This window comes from Lemur catta, chromosome 15 (genome assembly GCF_020740605.2).
Source record: "Lemur catta isolate mLemCat1 chromosome 15, mLemCat1.pri, whole genome shotgun sequence".
NCBI lineage: Eukaryota > Metazoa > Chordata > Mammalia > Primates > Lemuridae > Lemur > Lemur catta.
Genome location: NC_059142.1, coordinates 51,973,704 through 51,989,974, shown reverse-complemented (window position 1 = coordinate 51,989,974; position 16,271 = coordinate 51,973,704). Strand labels below are relative to the sequence as shown.

The window sequence follows — 16,271 nt, the reverse complement described above, 5'->3', positions numbered from 1 at the left end:
TCAGGGGACATTTATGGGACATTGGAGCAAACTGGGCATAAATATAACCATCAGCATCATCTCCAACTGCGTGGTTTGCTGTGTGAAACACAAAAGCAATAAGGCTCCTGTCCTCCAGGCAGGAAAAGTAAGTGTAACTTCTAGAAACACTGGGCAGGGAACCAAAAGCATTTTAACCTGTGCCCTTGGGCTTCTGACTCTTTGATTGTTATTTATTTTGGCAAGGGTGAGTGGCTAGATGATGGTATTTAACTTTTCATTGGCTGTGTGTGTGCACATATGCATCACTAACAACAAGGGTGTTGGTGACTGGTGCGTGACTTCTGAGCATTGTAGGACCTTTGGCTTCCCTGACACCTCCCCCTCGTCCAACTACTAACTTCCCAGAGCCCCCTCCAGACCTGTGACACTCTCAACTAGGGGGAGGTGACTGAGCCACTTGCCTATGGCTTAAAATTAAGGGGGTGCTAAAAAAGCTCAGTAACCTCAATGAAAATTTAATGCAATATTTAAAAAAAATCATATCAGCAAACTATGGTCCCTGGGACAGTTACCTGGTTTCATGAATAAAATTTCACTGGAACCAGGGCAGGAATTTCTGTGAAGGGAATGAGCCAGAGAGGGCCAGTGCTCGGTCAGACCTGTTCTTTATTTACAGTTTTGATATTCTGTTCATTGTGTATTTTTACACTAATTTGATTTTGTGAAATGTTGCATCAAAATATTATTTATCTTGATTACCAAACTTTTGCTTAAATTTTGCACCCAGGTGATTGTCTCACTTTGCTCACCCTGGTCCCCGCCCTGCCCAAAACACCCACGTTTCCCAACCCCTGGTCCAAGAAGCACTGGGAGTCCTATAACCCTTAGCAAAGAGGAATGGTGTCCCTATCCGTGCCATTTGCGGACTGGGAAACAGACTGGGGGAGGTATGTGTCTCTCCCCTCTCACACCTGCTCAGGAGGGTCCTAAGCCTCAGAGAATCTTCAGGCTACAGGGGAGGTCAAGTGGAGACAGAGGCGAGAGAGGCGGATCCTTTGCTCCTCCTAGATGCAGTGGCACATGGACTCAGCTTCTGGAGGGAGGGAAGTGATGGCCAAGGAGGGGTGGAAAGAGGGAAGCAGCCAGCCAGGCTTGGCCACTCACACCAGTCTGGCCTGACCCAGGAGGGGATCTGGGACCTGAGTGGTTCCCCACCCTCCAACCTCTGGAGGGGTTCCTGCAGTGCTTGGGTCCACTTTTATTAAGCACCTGCTGTGTGTCAGGCCCATGTTAAGCACCGGAGACATAGAGATGAAATAGCCAGGGCCCCCCTAAGCCTGATGGTGAATTCACACATGAAACCGGATGCAAGGTGGGTGGCAGGAGGAACACAGGCAGGGGGTGGTACTGCAGCAGACAGCAGGGGAACTCTCTGCTCTGGTTTAGGGAGAGCAGAGTTTGAGACTTCCTGGAACACGGCACATCTTAGCCGAGTCTTAGGGAATGAATGGGACAAAGACAAGTAAGGGGTTGGGTATGAAGAGTGCTTCAGGCAGAAGGACCGGCATGAGCAAAGGCCGGGAAGTGAGATGCTTTGGAGGTAGCATGGAGTGGGGTAAGAGTAGGGGTGAGTGTGGGCAGTGATGAAGCCCATGACAGCTGCTGGAGACAGGTGTTCATGGCAGGGAGCTGGGGGGTGTGGGTGGAGGAGGGACTGGGCTAGCAGGGCAGGCTGAGGATGGCCTACCTCTCCTTACCTTTAGTAACTGGTCCAGGTTGCCACCGGCTGCCTTCCTCCCAGGAAGAGTGCAGAGGCTCCCTCCTGAAGCTAAGCAGAGGTGAGTTCATGCTCTCTTGGGGGGCTGTTCCTGACAGTTATCGGGTTCCCGGGGTCCACTGGAGGCTCCCACAGACATCCTCTCAATTCCACTCCCAGCCCTGAGCACACTATCCTTTGGGGGAGGGAAGGGTTAAAGGCTCCTTCCCTAGCCTCCTGCCCTCTGGTCCTGCTTCCTGCTCCCTCCCCACCTGTGGGAATGGGATGATGAGAAGGGGCCAGCATCCTTCTGCACTACTCAGACCCTCCTTGGAGTAACGCCTAGGAAGCAACATCTGTGGCTTTGACTCGGTTGCTTCTTGTTACCCACCTCTAGTGGGAGCCAGGGAAGAGGTTAAGGACAAAACAAAGCTCTAGGTCAGATTTGTAGGATGTAATATTATGCAGCCAGCGAACAAGCCATTTTTGCAATTTGGAAGTAACTTGGGCAAATGTACACAGTGCAATACTGGTGAACATGTGTGATGTGAGCTGTAACTCTGTCTTGCAGTTTTCTACATTTTCAGCTGATCCATAGCTGTGTCTGCATAACAAGACTAGAAGGAAATACTCTAGGAGAGGTTATCTTTGGAGGATAGAAATTTGGTTGGTTTTCTTTTCTTCTTTATGTGTTTCCATAGTGTGTAAATTTTCCACAATGAACACATTATAGGAGAGGTGGTGTAACATAATGGTTAAAAAAGCAGACTGCCTGAGTTGCGTCTTGGCTTCCCAGCTTACACATCTTCACGACCTTGGGCAAGTCCCTTAACCTCAGTGTCCTCATCCATGCAATAGGGATAATTAACAATACAAATTCGTAGAGTTTGTGAACTAAAATAAAATCTTAAGCCCCTCAGCCAACTGAATGGACCCCCTCTTGACCAAGGGGACTCCAGAAAAACCTTAAAGCTGAATTGCTGGCCATGAGGAGAAGGTCAGACACACCTAGTTATGTCCCTGTCCCTTTTGGAGTTACTCTTTGTAACAATAAGATGCTAAATCATTAACAGGCTTAAGGCTATGTAAGACAAAACTTAAACCACACCTGCAGGTCATAAATTTACCTAACAGATCACTGAATCTTGGTATATGTCCAGTGGCTGGTCTCTGGTTAACAGACTTCCTTACTTTAACTTAAAATGTTCCAAGCCTTTAGACAAAGCTTCATTTCTTTAGCCAATTGCAAACCAAAGAATCCTTAAACCCACCTATAACCTGTAAGCCCCTGCTTTGAGATGTCCTGCCTTTTCAGACCAAACCAATATACACCCTCCAGGTATTGATTTATGATATTATGTGTAATTCCTGTCTCCCTAAAATGTATAAAACCAAACTGTAACCCAATCACGGTGGTACCACTTGCTCAAGGCTTCTTGGGTGTGGCTCTCTGGGCCATGGTCACACATATTTGGCTAGAATAAACCTCTTTATTTTACAGAATTTGGGTTCTTTTCCATTGACAGGTTGTTATGAGGATTAAATGAGTTGATATTTGTTATGGACATTCCATTTGCTATGAACAGTGGGTGCACACAGTGAACGCTATGTCAATGGGTTAAATGAAAGCAAAATTACTTTTATAGTCAAAAATTGCAAGGCAACTTCATTAATTTTAAAATGATGCAATCCTTTCGCTGTATGGGTGAATGAGAAAATAAATAAATAAATAAATAAATAAATAAATAAAATCACCCAAGTAATACATTACTACAATTTTTCACTAAAAATAATGGGAACTTAAAAAAATCCTGATAGCCTTTGGAGACAGATTTGTTTATAGCCTGTTCGGATTCACATTAAAAAACACTTCCCTGAGTGCTAAAGCAGGACATGAGAGGTGAGTGGGTGGTATTCTAGGGAGGGGGGGGGAAGAGAGGGTCAGAGTTCACTGATGTGGATTACCCAGGAGCACTGGCTGACCTTGCCACCTCTGCAGGTCCCTCTGACAACTGCAAATAAGTGACTGAGGCAGAGATTCCAATCAATGGAAGTTTATTCAGCCCAAGTTTGAGGACACGCCTGGGAAAAGTACAAACCACAGAGGTACCTGTGGACTGTGCTCTCCAAAGAGGGATGTGGGGACTCAGCATCTAAGGGGAGAGGGATGTGGGGACTCAGCATCTAAGGGGAGAGGGCAACCAGAAAGAAGACGGGGGAGAGGGGTGGGCAGTGAGGAAAATGGTCATATTCTTGTGAGACTTTCCATAATGCCCAGGAAACCTACATTTTACGTCAAAGGAATGTTTGAAGAGAAAAAGGAAAGGAAGAATCAATCATGTAGATGTTCCTGAGTAGGTGGAAGAATGATCTTGTCTCTGTTCTGCACCTGGGAAGATAAACGTGTAATCAACAGTATTAGTGTGAAATTGAACAGACTTTAGTTTTAGGAGCTAGACTTGGCTGGCAGAACTAAACTTACAATTTCCAGGCCCTTTTTTAGTGGAAGCTAGCAAGGAGTTTCCTCACTAATGACCTGGAGGGGGGGCAGCCTATAAGGATGCTTGGGGACTTTTACTTTTCCAGGAGGATCTGGCTAATGCATAATGTTAGTAAGAGCTATTCATTGGAAAGGGTGTTGCATGACTCAGCCTCCAGGTTTGACCTTCCCTTTTGCATAAGGAGGTGTGGGGGAGGTCTTGAGATTTTTATTTTCCTTTATACCTCTATGATATTTCCCCCCAGGAAGTGCACACTGCGCCATGACTGCCATGACCGCTGAGCCGTGACTGCAGATCCTGACATTTGGGTTCGCTAGCTGCCCTCGTTGAAAGGGCAGGCCTGCCTGCCGCTTGGCTTTTGGGAATTCTAAAAAAAGAGTTTGAGAAGCCCCCAGGACTACTGTTGTGGACCCCTAGGGGCCCAGGATCCCTAAACAAGGAACAGCTGTTTAAGAGAGCAAATATACCCCTGGGTGTTGGGGTTCAGCCGCACAGACCACCCTGCAACTAAGTATCTTTCAGAGCCAAGAGGACTTGATAAGGTAGCCCTCCTTCTTCTCAGCTCCCTGGCAGGGAGGAGGACCCTGAGATCCGCACAGCTCCTGCTGTCTACTTGGGTCACACTTTCACCTCCTCAGCATTTCCAGACCTGAGCCCTCCTCTGCAGAAGTGGCACCCCTTGGGCCAGGAAGAATGAAGACTGGGGGGTGGGGAGGCAAGATTTAGGCATTTTGGTGTGAAAGGTCTCTCAACATGGGAGAATGGTTTCTATCTCATTCCTGCTCCCTGGGGACAGCAGCAAAGCACAAGGCAGCAGCCATGTCTTGCTCAGAGGAGCCGCAGGGTACTCCCCACCCACCCCTGCCAGACCTTCAGAGCACACCCCTCACTGTGCTCCTCCTGTGCCGTGGGAGCTCCAAGAAGACTGCCTGGAAGGAGAAACTCAGGTCACTAATTTCTCTGGGAACAGGTCAGGCGGGGATGGAATTCAGGAACACCCCTGTGGGGCACCGTGTGGCCTCCTTCTGGAATGTGTTGCCCAAGGAATGTTTCCTCCTGTGACTTGTGTCATTTCCTCTTCAGAGCCAATCATTAACCATACTGAGAGCCCTGGAAGAGTGGCTGGTTGAGGCTGGAAAAGTGGAGGTGGCTCCCTCCTGGGCTGGAACCCTCAGCTTCCCCAGAGGGGCTGAGCCCCCAGTCATGGCCCTGCCAGGGTCCCCAGGCAGTGGCCGGGCCTGGATCCAGCCTCTCTGGTAGAGACCTCCACACACGCTGCCGGGCAGGTCAGATGGCAGACGCCCGGATGTGGGCAAAGCCCCTTGGTGCACAGCAGCACCACCCTCTGGGAGCTGAGGGGGTAGGCGGACGGCTGGCGGAGGGGCAGTTTTCAGCAGGGATAAGGAGGCTGGAGGGTGGTTTAAGGGGTACCCACCCCATAGCATCCACACCGCCTCCAGGCTATGAAACACCAGTGTGTGAGGAGCTCTGCTCTGGGCAGTAGGGACCAGCCCCCGCCCCTGTGGACCTGGGTCCTCAGCCTATCGCTTTTGGGTCTGAGATCAGCCTGGGTTCCTCCAGTTTAGCCTCCCAGCTCCCAGTGAAGCCACTAACTCAGACAGACCCCCGCCCCCAGCCCAGTCCTTCAGGTACCACCTCTCAGTCTGGCCACCTGCTCAAGCCTTGACCTCTCTCAGGCGACAAGGCCTTTGGGGACAGGCCCCTGGTACTGAGGGGCCAGGACGAGCCTGGAGAATCAAGGCCAGGGGCCTCTTGTGGTGGGAGGATGGGGGGGCCGGATGTGTACCCCATCAGGAATCCCTCTCCGAAGGCCGCGGGACGTCCAGCCTGGTTCAGAGCTGTCCCGTGGCGGTGGCGTCAGCCTGTTTGGGGGATTCTCTGGACCGGCCAGCAGGCGCCGCAGGTGGAGTCCAGGCAGCCTGGAGGCAGGCTGGCCACCCACCCCTCCGCCCCGGCGACCCTGCAGGGCCGGCGACCGTCCCCGCGCGCCCCTGGCCAGCCAGTGTTTGGAGTCCAGCTTTATTGGCAGCCGCCCTGAGCCCGCGGGGCCGCCGCCTACGCCTCGGGGCGCTGCTTGAGCGTGACCGAGGCGCCGCTGCTGACCATGACGGCCGGGTACAGCGGCTCCAGGAAGCCGGCGAGGAAGCGGTAGAGGAGGCTGGCGCCGCCCGCCAGGCCGTAGAAGGACAGGCAGCCCGCGGCGCAGTCGAGCGCCACGCCCAGCGTGCGGTGGTAGGCGCCGTGCAGCACCGTCTGCGTGTTGTTGTGCCACACCGAGAACTTGAGCGAGTCCCACTCCAGGCACCACGAGTAGGGGTTGCGGCCCAGCAGGTAGATGATGTTGCGGCGCAGGGGGCCGCTGAGCGGCTGGCTGCGGCGGTAGGTGACGCCCAGGCACACCCACGAGTTGGACACCTCGGCCTCCCAGTAGTGGCGGCCCTCAGACAGGCCCCGCGAGCACAGCACCTGCGGCCACTGCTTGAAGCCCGGCAGGGGCCCGCCCGCGCCCGCGGGCTCCAGGAGGATGCCGAGGTTCAGCACGGAGTAGGTCTCCTTGAACACGAACAGCTCCTCGTTGGCCGTGGAGGCGTCGAAGTTCAGGTTGCAGTAACCTGGGGGTGGGGGGTGGGTGGTGGAGTCAGGGTCAGTGCCCCTAGGGCAGAGTGCTGGCGCCCTGGGGAGGGAGGAGGGTGCTGAGTTGCAAGGCATTTGCAGAGAAGTCATAGGATACTGCCACCCCAAGCTCCTAGGAGTGGCTCCTCTACCCACCCCCTTCAAGTCCCCCGGCTGTCACCTGGATGCAGCTGACATAGTCTGGAGGAAGGATGAGTTGGGTGCTGTCCAAAGTTCTACCTTGCTGGAGAGGCTGGGGACCAGGAGACCCCCTCCCCCTACCACCAGATCCTAACGTAATCCCCCTTTTCATAATATTTGTTCAGGATCCAAAGCTGAGTGGAACTGAGGGAGAGCCAAGGGTTCCTGGAGGAGGTAATTCAGAGGGGACACCAAAGACAAGACAATCTTGACTCTCAGGATCTCAGAGAGGCCACTGGGATTTGGCCCCATCCCAGCCTGGGAGAGGGGCTGCAAGGACATCAAATGAACAGGGAGACTGTGTGAGGAAGTAATGGAAGAGCCCATCCACGCTGGCTCGGCTAAAGCCTAAGGGAGGTTGGCAGGCACCCAGCTGAGGCCAGAGGTTGTGCCATCCAAGAGCCAGGGAACGTGGCAGAGCTGGCCTCCTGGGGAGTGGGTGAGGACATCCCCACCCATGGGGGTAGGATGGGACTGGGTCTTCTCGCCTTCCTACCAGGGCCCTGGGGGCCAGGCTGAGTCCTTCTGAGGTCTCTAGTCCTGAGTTAGAGGTTGGGGCAAGGGAGAGCTGGCATGTCTCTGGAGGCCCTGGCCTGAACGGAGGTGGGGCTGGGGAAGTTGAGACACCCAGGGGCCGGGCACCTTTCCTTCCCTCTCCTGAGGCCAGACCCCAGAACTGAGGACTCACGGTTGAGGAGTGTTTTCCTGTCCACAGCTGGGGGCAGCACCTCATAGGAGCTCATCTTAATGCCTGGGGGAGATGGAGAGGCTTTGCTGAGGTCACCCTCGCAGCCTAGCATCCTTCTGGAGAGAGGAGGCATGGGCGTCCAGGAGGCTGCAACACCTGGGGAAGGTGCACACGGGCAGGCAGGGCTCTCCAAGACCCTGCAACCCCCACCACTGTCCTGCAGGGCAGCCCCCCCACCCCCAGGAATGCAGGCCCCAGGCCTCCAGGGACTGACCCTTCAGAAGGAGCTGGTTGATGAAGCTGAGACCCATATCCACCACTCGGGTCCGGAGCTTGGCCAGGGTCTCTGGCAGCTGGAGGAAGCTCTGTGTTTCCTCACAGTGGATGCCCATCAGTGGTTCCATGCAGGCTGGGAATTGCTTCAGCTTGGGGAACTCCTGGCATGCAGGCAGCAGCCATGGGACCACCTGTTAGCCAGGGCCCAGCAGTCCCCAGAGCCATGGGCAGGTGGAGCACAAGCTATGCCTTTCAAACCTGGGCCTCTCCCTTCCCTCCTTCTAGCTTTTTGGACATCCTAGGTTAGGGCTCTGCCAAAGCCATGGCCACTTTGGCTTAGTCAGTGCATTAGTGAAGTGGATTTTTAGAAAATGATGAGATGGTTTTGGCTGAGCCTTTAACTGCTCAATGAACATCATTGCCAATGCTTCCTGTTGCATAGGGGTGAGGGGGGACAAGGTGAGCAATAGCCCTAGAAGTCAGCCCAGGGTGTGGTGGCAGCTTAGAAAGGAGTCTGTGCTAGCAGTCCCCAGGCCCCGCCCACAGAGAAGGCTGCTGCCACCTTCCCACCCAAGGGCCACCCTGCCTGGTACCCCACTCCCCTTACAGCAGCACCAGGCCAGGCTGTGGGGCCAGACCTGGGCTGGGGAAGGAAAAGGGATTTCAATCCAGGCTATGCAGATTGTTCCAGTCTCACTTCAGGCCATGGTCTGGGGGAGTCTGGAGAAACTTAGACTATCAGAGCCCAGAATCCCAGGGCACAACCCCATATGCTCCAGGGAAACGAAGGCAGGAAAGTTAGGGCAAGGCTGAGCTCTGAGCTGGAGGAGGAAACCGAGGGTGCTAGTGTAAGCTCAGGACAGGTGACCTGGGATGGGGAGACTCCCTGAGGCAGGGGGATGGACACAGTGAGCAGCCCCAAGCGCTAGTCACTTCATCCCAGGTCTGGGCAGGTCTGGTGTGTTTGTGGGTGCAGGGAGGGTGGAGGATGTGATGGGGCCTGGGCCAGAGGCGGAGAGGGCTGGGGCCTCGCCTGCAGAAATTGCTGGTCGCTGCGGTGGCTGAGCAGGGTATGGAGCCAGACGCTGTCCCCCTCTAGCTTCAGGAGCCGGTTGTGGCTCTGCTGGATGGAGCTGCCCAGCTTCTCCAGGGCCGCTGCCTCCTCTTTCTCCACGAAATCCAAGACCTTTATCTGCAGCTGTTTGATGTCCTTGCTGATCTCCGAGAAGCAGGTGTTCACCTCATCTCGAGCTGTCTGGATCAGTTTCTGGGGTGGGTGCATAGAGAGGTGCCTCTGAGCGCCACTCTGCTACACCCATTGTCATGGCCCGGAGCTGGGCTCGTCATCCTGCCTCCATCTGCCTGGCCCCGCGCCCCACTCCAAGTCCAGAGAGGTCCCCGCAGCCTGATGCAGGGCGCTGGGGGAGCCTGGGCCCGGGCTGGGAGGGGCAACCTTACCGAGAGAAAGGCCACCTGCCCCCGGTGCTTCTGGCTGTCCGAGGCAAGGATCAGCATCTGGTTCTCCACGTTGGCCTGGACCTTCCGAACCTCGACCTGGGGTGAGGGGAGGGGTAGAGGGTGAGGGGCCCAGTTCAGAAGGGTGGCCTCAGAGAAGCTACCGTGTCGGAGCTCAGAAGAGATATGCCTCGTGCATTCATCTGCTCGGCTTAAAAGAGAGTGAGAGCGGCCCCCTTCTCTGGGTCTCTCGCTCCCGGAGAGCCTATTTGCCCATGCGCAGGACTCTCCCCACTGCAGGAATCCTAACGGTGGAGACCACAGGATTTCAGGCCACAGGAAGGGGCTGTGGAGGGTTGAGTGGCTCGAGAGGCTCAGAGACCGTGGGGCCAGGAGGGGCACAGCAGGTGTGCGACCATCGGGGGTGCCCGGGGAAGTGCTGCCAGGCCGGAAGCCCACCAGACGCAGCAACGGGCATTTTTATTGTTAGAACATATTACACAGCAGCGCTACCCCAAGTGCCTGTCTGTCAACTGTTCCTGGTCCGTAACAGGATACGAAGCTCACGCTGGACTGTAAATCAGTGCAGGGCTTGGTTCACCGAGAAGGCCTTGCAATGAGCAAAGTGTCACGAGCTCCTTGTCTTGCCACGGACCACGGACGGTGGCTGTTAGAGTAGGACTGATACAGAACATGCATGACAGGATATCTAACTAGAAGGATCTCACTATAAAAACAACACAAACATATTAAACAAAACTTGGAAATAGAGAAAAGGAGGGATTCGCCCAACTGAACGTGATGTGTATTTTGATAGGTTGACACGGGCTTCGCACATGCGATTCTGGATCCTCATTTAACTCAACACCACGTTTTCGTGTCACAAGCTGGCCCTGGTGACCCGCGCTTTAACATCTGCATAGTTTTCCTCCAAGGAAATGAGGAAGACTCAGAGCCCCGAGGGTCCCCGTCCTACCGCCTCACCTCCCTGCGGGAGCGCTCCTCCTCCAGCGGGGCGGTGTCGTGGTTCTTGTGCTCCTCCAGCAGGCAGGCTGCGCACACGCAGCAGCTCTCCGTGCGACAGTACAGCTGCCGCAGCTTGTGGTGCTTCGGGCACAAGCGGGTCTTGAGATCCCACACAGGCTCCAGCAGCTGGTGGTCCTGGTACAACTGGTCCTCGAAGTGGCTTCGTAGGTGCTTCTCGCACAAGGAGGCCATGCATTGCAGGCACGATTTGACAGATTTGAGCTTCTGGGGGGAACAGAAGTCGCAGGGCACGTCCTGGGGCCCTGCCAGGTTCCACAGGGACCCTGAGGCCTGGCCCCTGGCCTTCGTGAAGCAGGCCACCATCTCCCCCAGGATGACATTCTTGCAGAGGCAGGGCCTGGAGGGGAAGCTCTCTCGGCATTGGGGGCAATAGAGCGTCTCGCCCATGGCAGTCTGGTGGTCCCAGAATCCTTGGAGGCAGGTCATGCAGAAGTTATGGCCACAGGCGGTGGTGACCGGGTTGTGGAACACCTCCAGGCAAATGGGACAGAGGACTTGGTCCTCAAACATGCGGAAATTGCTGCTGTTACTCATCAGGAGCTGGCCCTGGGGAGGTCTCGAGGGCTGGGCAGGGGGCTGCAGGGCTGGAACCTGGTCCTGGACTGACCCTGGGAAGGCAGAGCACAGCCACGCGGAAGCTGGGACAGGAGTCGAGGGAAGTACACCTGTCCTTCTCTTAGTGGCAGCTGCCTGCCCATGGGATGAGGGACTGTGTCATCAGCTAACCCACGTGGGGGACATAAATTGGAGATTGTGTTCTTGTCCCAGCCCTAATTCCTGGGATGAATCCTGGGCAGGACGGCTGATAGGCAGAAGGAAGTTACTCGTGACAAGGGAAAGGAGGAAGGGTCAGAACGCAGGTACTTACCTGAAGCTCTCTGCGTGTCAGAGACAGACAGATACTTTGCTGCCCTGTGATGCGAGGAAAAAGAACCATGGACACTGGGCAGGCACAGGAACCTTGTCTGAGCCCCACCCTGCAGATGGCTGGGAAGGTCCCCCTCAGTCCACTGTGCCCCCACCCCACGTGACTTACATCTCTTGCAAACTGGTGACCGCCTCCTCACATTCCCTTTTAGCTGCTGTTTTGCAATCTCCCTGTCGAGGTGGCCCCCTCCTTGAAGACTGCCCACAGTTTTGCTCCCTGAAGTCACAATTTGAGCATGATCAGCCCCAGAATTCTGCTTGTGATGTCAGCAGGGCACAGGTGTGCCACTGGACATGGCTCGGGGCTGAGTCACTCTGCCTCTGCAGGGCTGGATTACTGACTGCAGAGCCTCCCTCCCAGCAGGCGGGGTAGCTGTTGGCACCTGGGGCCTCCTGCAGTGGATTGAGAGGGAAGATGGCACCTCAGTGACAGCAGGATCGTGGTCAACTCGTTTAATTTCTCTGGACCATGGTTCTTGTCTCGTGAAATCACCAGGGTGATTGTAGGAGATGATATTTAGCTGAAGAGAGGCCCCTCCCACTGTGCGTCCTGGCTTCCTGGTTCCCGCTCTTCCCCACCCAACAGGGAAAGTGCTCTAAAAAGCTTGCAGCACAGCACTCTCCTGCTCACAAGTTCACTCGGCCCTTCTTGCTGAGTAGAAAGGGTGAATAGAAGGCATCTTTTTCTCATCTCAGAGGAAACCTTTGATGTTTGCTGTAGGTTTGTTGTAGATATGGTGTAGAAGACAGAGGAGATTCCCTTTTATTCCTGGTTTGCTAAGAGTTCTTATCTGGAATGGATGTTGACTTTTACCCACTGCCCTTTCTACATCTTTTGAGATGATTGTAAGCTTCGTATCCTTTATTCTGTTAACGTGGTGAATTGACAGTGATTGATTTTCAGTGATTGGACCGTTGCATTCTGCAACGGACTCTGCTTGGTTTTGATGTGTTATGTTCTTTACATATACTGGATTCAATTGCTAATATTTTCTTAGGAATTTTGCATCATGAGTGAGATTGGCCTGTAATTTTCCGTTTATGTAATGTCCTTGTCAAATTTTGGTATTAAGGTCTCCTAGTTTCATAAAATGAGTTGGGAAGTATTTATTCTTTATCACTTATTGATAAGCATCAGATTGACATTATTTCTCCCTTAAAAGTTGGTAGAATTCACTGGTAAAACCATCTAGGCCTGGAGTGCTTTTTTTTTTTTTTTGTGGAACGGTTATTAATTACATATTCAATTTCATTAAGAGATTTAGAATTATTCATATTGTATATTTCTTGTGTCAGTTTTGGTAAATGGTGTTTTCCTATGAATTTATTTATTTCATGTAAATTTTCAAATTTTTTGGTATAAAGCTTTTCATGATGGCTACTTAAAATTTTTAATATAACATAAAATTTGCCATTTCAACCATTTTTGCATGCAAAACAGTGATGTTAGGTAGTTTCACAATGTAGTGCAAGCATCACCACTATCTATAACTGCTGTAGACTGTGTCCCCTCAATATGCTGAAATCCTAATAGCGGATGTGATGCTGTTAGGAGGTGGGGCCTTCGGGAGGTGATTAAGTCATGAGGGTGGGCCGCTAATGAATGGGATTAGTGCTGTTATAAAAGAGACCCTAGAGAGTTCTCTCATTCTTTTCCACCCTGTGAGGACACGATGAGAACCAAGAAGTGGCCCTCCCCAGATACCAAGTCTGCTGGTGCCTTGATCTTGGACCCTCTTAGCCTCCAGAACTGGGAGAAATAAATACTTGTTTACGCCATCCAGTCTATGGTACTTTGTTATGGCAGTCCAACTGAATTAAGACAGTATCCAAAACTTTTTCATCACCCCTAAGAGAAACTTAGAGAATTAAGCAACAATTCCCCATTCCCTCCTCCCCCCAGCCCCTGGTAAGCTCTAATCTACCTTCTGTATCTATGTATTCACCTATTCTAGATATTTCACATGAGTGGAATCATACAATATTTGTCTTCTTGTGTCTGGATTATTTACCTAAGATAATGTTTTTAAAGTTCATCCATGTCACAGCATGTATTAGAATCTCTTTCTTCTTTATGGCTAAATAATATTCCATTGCACGGATATGCCACATTTTGTTTATCCATTCATCAGTTGGTGGGCACTTGGACTGTTGGCTATTGTAAGTAATGCTGCAGTGAACCCAGGCAGCATCTGTTCAAGTCCCTGTTTTCAATTCCCCTCCTCTCTCTGAAGCCAGGGCTGATTCTTGTCTTGTGAGGCATTCCACACCATTTGGCCTCTGGACAATCCTGGCTGGGAGGACTGGGACTGAGCCCACAGCCCCATTCTCCCAGCCAGGATGGGAGGAACGTGGCCTCTCTTTCATAGTCCATTTATTTATTTTGTAAGTGTGTTTTTGTGCGGAGGAAGTTGTTTGTTGCTTTATTTTTTTAAGGCTCTGGGGTGTTGCATATGGTTTCTTTTCACATCCCAGCCTCCCCATGGGCACTTCAAAGAAGAGAGGGGATTTCTTTGGAGAGGGGATCCCAAGAGCGGGGAAAGCAGTGTCTGCCAGCTGTCATTCACCCTCCCAAGAAATAAATATCTTCTAAATTAAAAAAAAAAGTGCACCTAGGAGTGGCACTTTTAATCTTTGCAAAGGTTCTGTAGCTGTGCCTCTGCTGTTCGTCCTGATAATATTTGTGCTTTCTTTTTTCTTGATGAGTCTCAGTAGGATTTTATCCATTTTATTAATCTTTTCAAAGAAATGTCAATGGAAAAGAACCCAAACTCTATAAAATAATTTAAAGAAGTTTTTTCTCAGCCAACTATGTGTGACCATGGCTCAAGAAGTGGTCTTGCCATGGTTGGGTTACAGTTTGATTTTATACATTTTAGGGAGACAAGAATTACACATAAAGTTATAAATCAACACATGGAAAGTGTACGTTGGTCTGGCCCCAAAAGGCAGGACATCTTGATGCAGGGATTACAGCTTACAGGTGGGTTTAAAGATTCTTTGATTTGCAATTGGCTAAAGAAATGAAGCTTTGTCTAAAGGGTTGGAACATTTTAAGTTAAGATAAGGGTGTCTGTTAATCAGAGACCAGCCACTGGACATATACCGAGACTCAAGTGATCTGTTAAGTACATTGATGACCTGCAGGTGTGGTTTTGTCGCGCATGGCCTTAGGCTTGTTAATGATTTAGTATCTTATTGTTACAAAGAGTAATTCCAAAGGGGACAGGGACATAACTAGGTGTTTCTGACCTCCCTTGTCCTCATGGCTGGCAACTCAGCTTTAAGATTTTGGGGGTGGGAGTTCCCCTGGCCAAGAGGGGTGAGTAAAAATAAAGAAATGTGAGGAGGGGAGAATGATATCGTAGTTTGATTTTTAAAAGAGAGAGAAGGCCAGGCGCAGTGGCTCACGCCTGTAATCCTAGCACTCTGGGAGGCTGAGGCAGGAGGATCGCTTGAGCTCAGGAGTTCGAGACCAGCCTGAGCAAGAGCGAGACCCCCTGTCTCTACTAAAAATAGAAAGAAATTATATGGACAGCTAAAAATATATAGAGAAAAATTAGCCAGGCATGGTGGCACATGCCTGTAGTCCCAGCTACTCGGGAGGCTGAGGCAGGAGGATCGCTCGAGCCCAGGAGTTTGACGTTGCTGTGAGCTAGGCTGACGCCACGGCACTCTAGCCCGGGCAACAGAGTGAGACTCTGACTCAAAAAAAAAAAAAAAAAAAAAAAAAGAGAATTCTTCTCTCTTAAAAGTAAGTACATATATATTTGTGGGTGAAAATATGTGTTTGACTTTTTTCCTTTATTTTTCTTTAATAGTGTCTCAAATTATTTTTTCTATTTCTTCACAGTAAAAAGTAAAGTGTAACACATTCTTTTATGTCAATGTTTAAATGTCTTCAATCGTCACACAAATGCCTTTTTTACTGTTGTTAGTTAGAATTAGGAGCCACATAAGGTCCTCGTGTTGTATTATATTGTTGTTTCTAAAATTCCTTTACATTTGTAAGGGCGCCTTCTCCCACTTTTTCCCTCGCCACTTATTTGTTGAAGAAACAGAGTCATTTGCCCACTACGCTTTCCCCTTTCTGGATGTGGCTGGTTAGATCTCCACAGTATCATTTAACATGCTCGTCTATTCCCTGTATTTCCCGTGAGCTGGCGAGATTCAGGTTCCGTTTTCTGGCACGTGTCCTCCATACATAGTGTCGCACACTTCTGATCGCTTAACACGAGGAGGCACAGAACGTCTGCTGCCTCGCCCGGTTCACGCCCATTGTGTACTGAACATTGCGTATGAGAAACTGGAGTGGTAATCTGAGGCTGAGGATGGTATTATAGTCCTTCAAAATAGATTTATGACGGCTTCTGGCAGGAGGCTAGGGTGACCAGAAATCATAAGTCACCTTAGTCCAATCAGGGACCGAGATGCTTCCCAGCTAGACTCCTGCCCCTTCAGACGTCTGCTCTGCTCTGGCTCTTCCTGCTCCTGGGTGTATGTAGTCCCCCAGGATCCCGACCCAGGGCACAGGGGCTTCACCAGGGGCTCCTCCTTGGCACACCCTGATCTCCAATATTTGTTCCATGTCCCTGTGAGCTAAGAACAGCTTCTCAGCTTCCTCTACCAGAATTAGCAAGTCCACCACGGAAAGGAGCCTCTAAACGCTAGGTTTGTTTCTCTGGGTTTCTTTCTTCTCCTGGATCTTGGCCCTGTAATTCTTGGCTACAATATACACCCACACCCGCTCACATATGTATGTGTGTATGTTTCTCTCTCTCTATTTTTCCAGCTATTTTCAGAG

The 16,271-nt window shown here is 51.5% G+C and overlaps 1 protein-coding gene and 1 long non-coding RNA gene across 4 annotated transcripts; one reads left to right on the top strand and one right to left on the bottom strand.

Annotated features, from left to right (window-relative positions):
- Window positions 1-5,340, top strand: LOC123650776. 3 transcript variants are annotated; one of them, XR_006739481.1, is made up of 4 exons: window positions 1-127; window positions 1,746-1,820; window positions 3,738-3,844; window positions 4,484-5,340. It is a non-coding gene; the product is annotated as an uncharacterized LOC123650776 (long non-coding RNA). The 3 variants fall into 3 exon arrangements; XR_006739480.1 differs by lacking the exon at window positions 1-127 and adding an exon at window positions 1,241-1,354; XR_006739479.1 differs by lacking the exon at window positions 1-127 and adding an exon at window positions 1,241-1,597.
- An 863-nt stretch (window positions 5,341-6,203) lies between these two features.
- Window positions 6,204-14,633, bottom strand: LOC123621205 (E3 ubiquitin/ISG15 ligase TRIM25-like). The gene is made up of 9 exons (XM_045527038.1): window positions 14,609-14,633; window positions 11,608-11,684; window positions 11,409-11,517; window positions 10,478-11,148; window positions 9,497-9,592; window positions 9,072-9,305; window positions 8,037-8,199; window positions 7,763-7,825; window positions 6,204-6,872 (listed from the first exon to the last, which is right to left on the bottom strand). Exons 1-9 carry the CDS (start codon window positions 14,631-14,633, stop codon window positions 6,316-6,318), a joined length of 1,995 nt encoding a protein of 664 aa, XP_045382994.1. The 3' UTR covers window positions 6,204-6,315.
- Between the last annotated feature and the right edge of the window lie 1,638 nt (window positions 14,634-16,271).

Bases quoted from the DNA above. Each gene is read 5' to 3' on its own strand.
- LOC123621205 (XM_045527038.1), bottom strand. From the start codon at position 14,633: ATGCGCGACAAAACCACACCTGCAG. The intron at 11,685-14,608 runs GTCATCAATGTA...TTGTGACTTCAG, and splicing joins CGACAAAACCACACCTGCAG to GGAGCAAAACTGTGGGCAGT. The intron at 8,200-9,071 runs GCGAGGCCCCAG...CCTGCATGCCAG, and splicing joins GCGACCAGCAATTTCTGCAG to GAGTTCCCCAAGCTGAAGCA.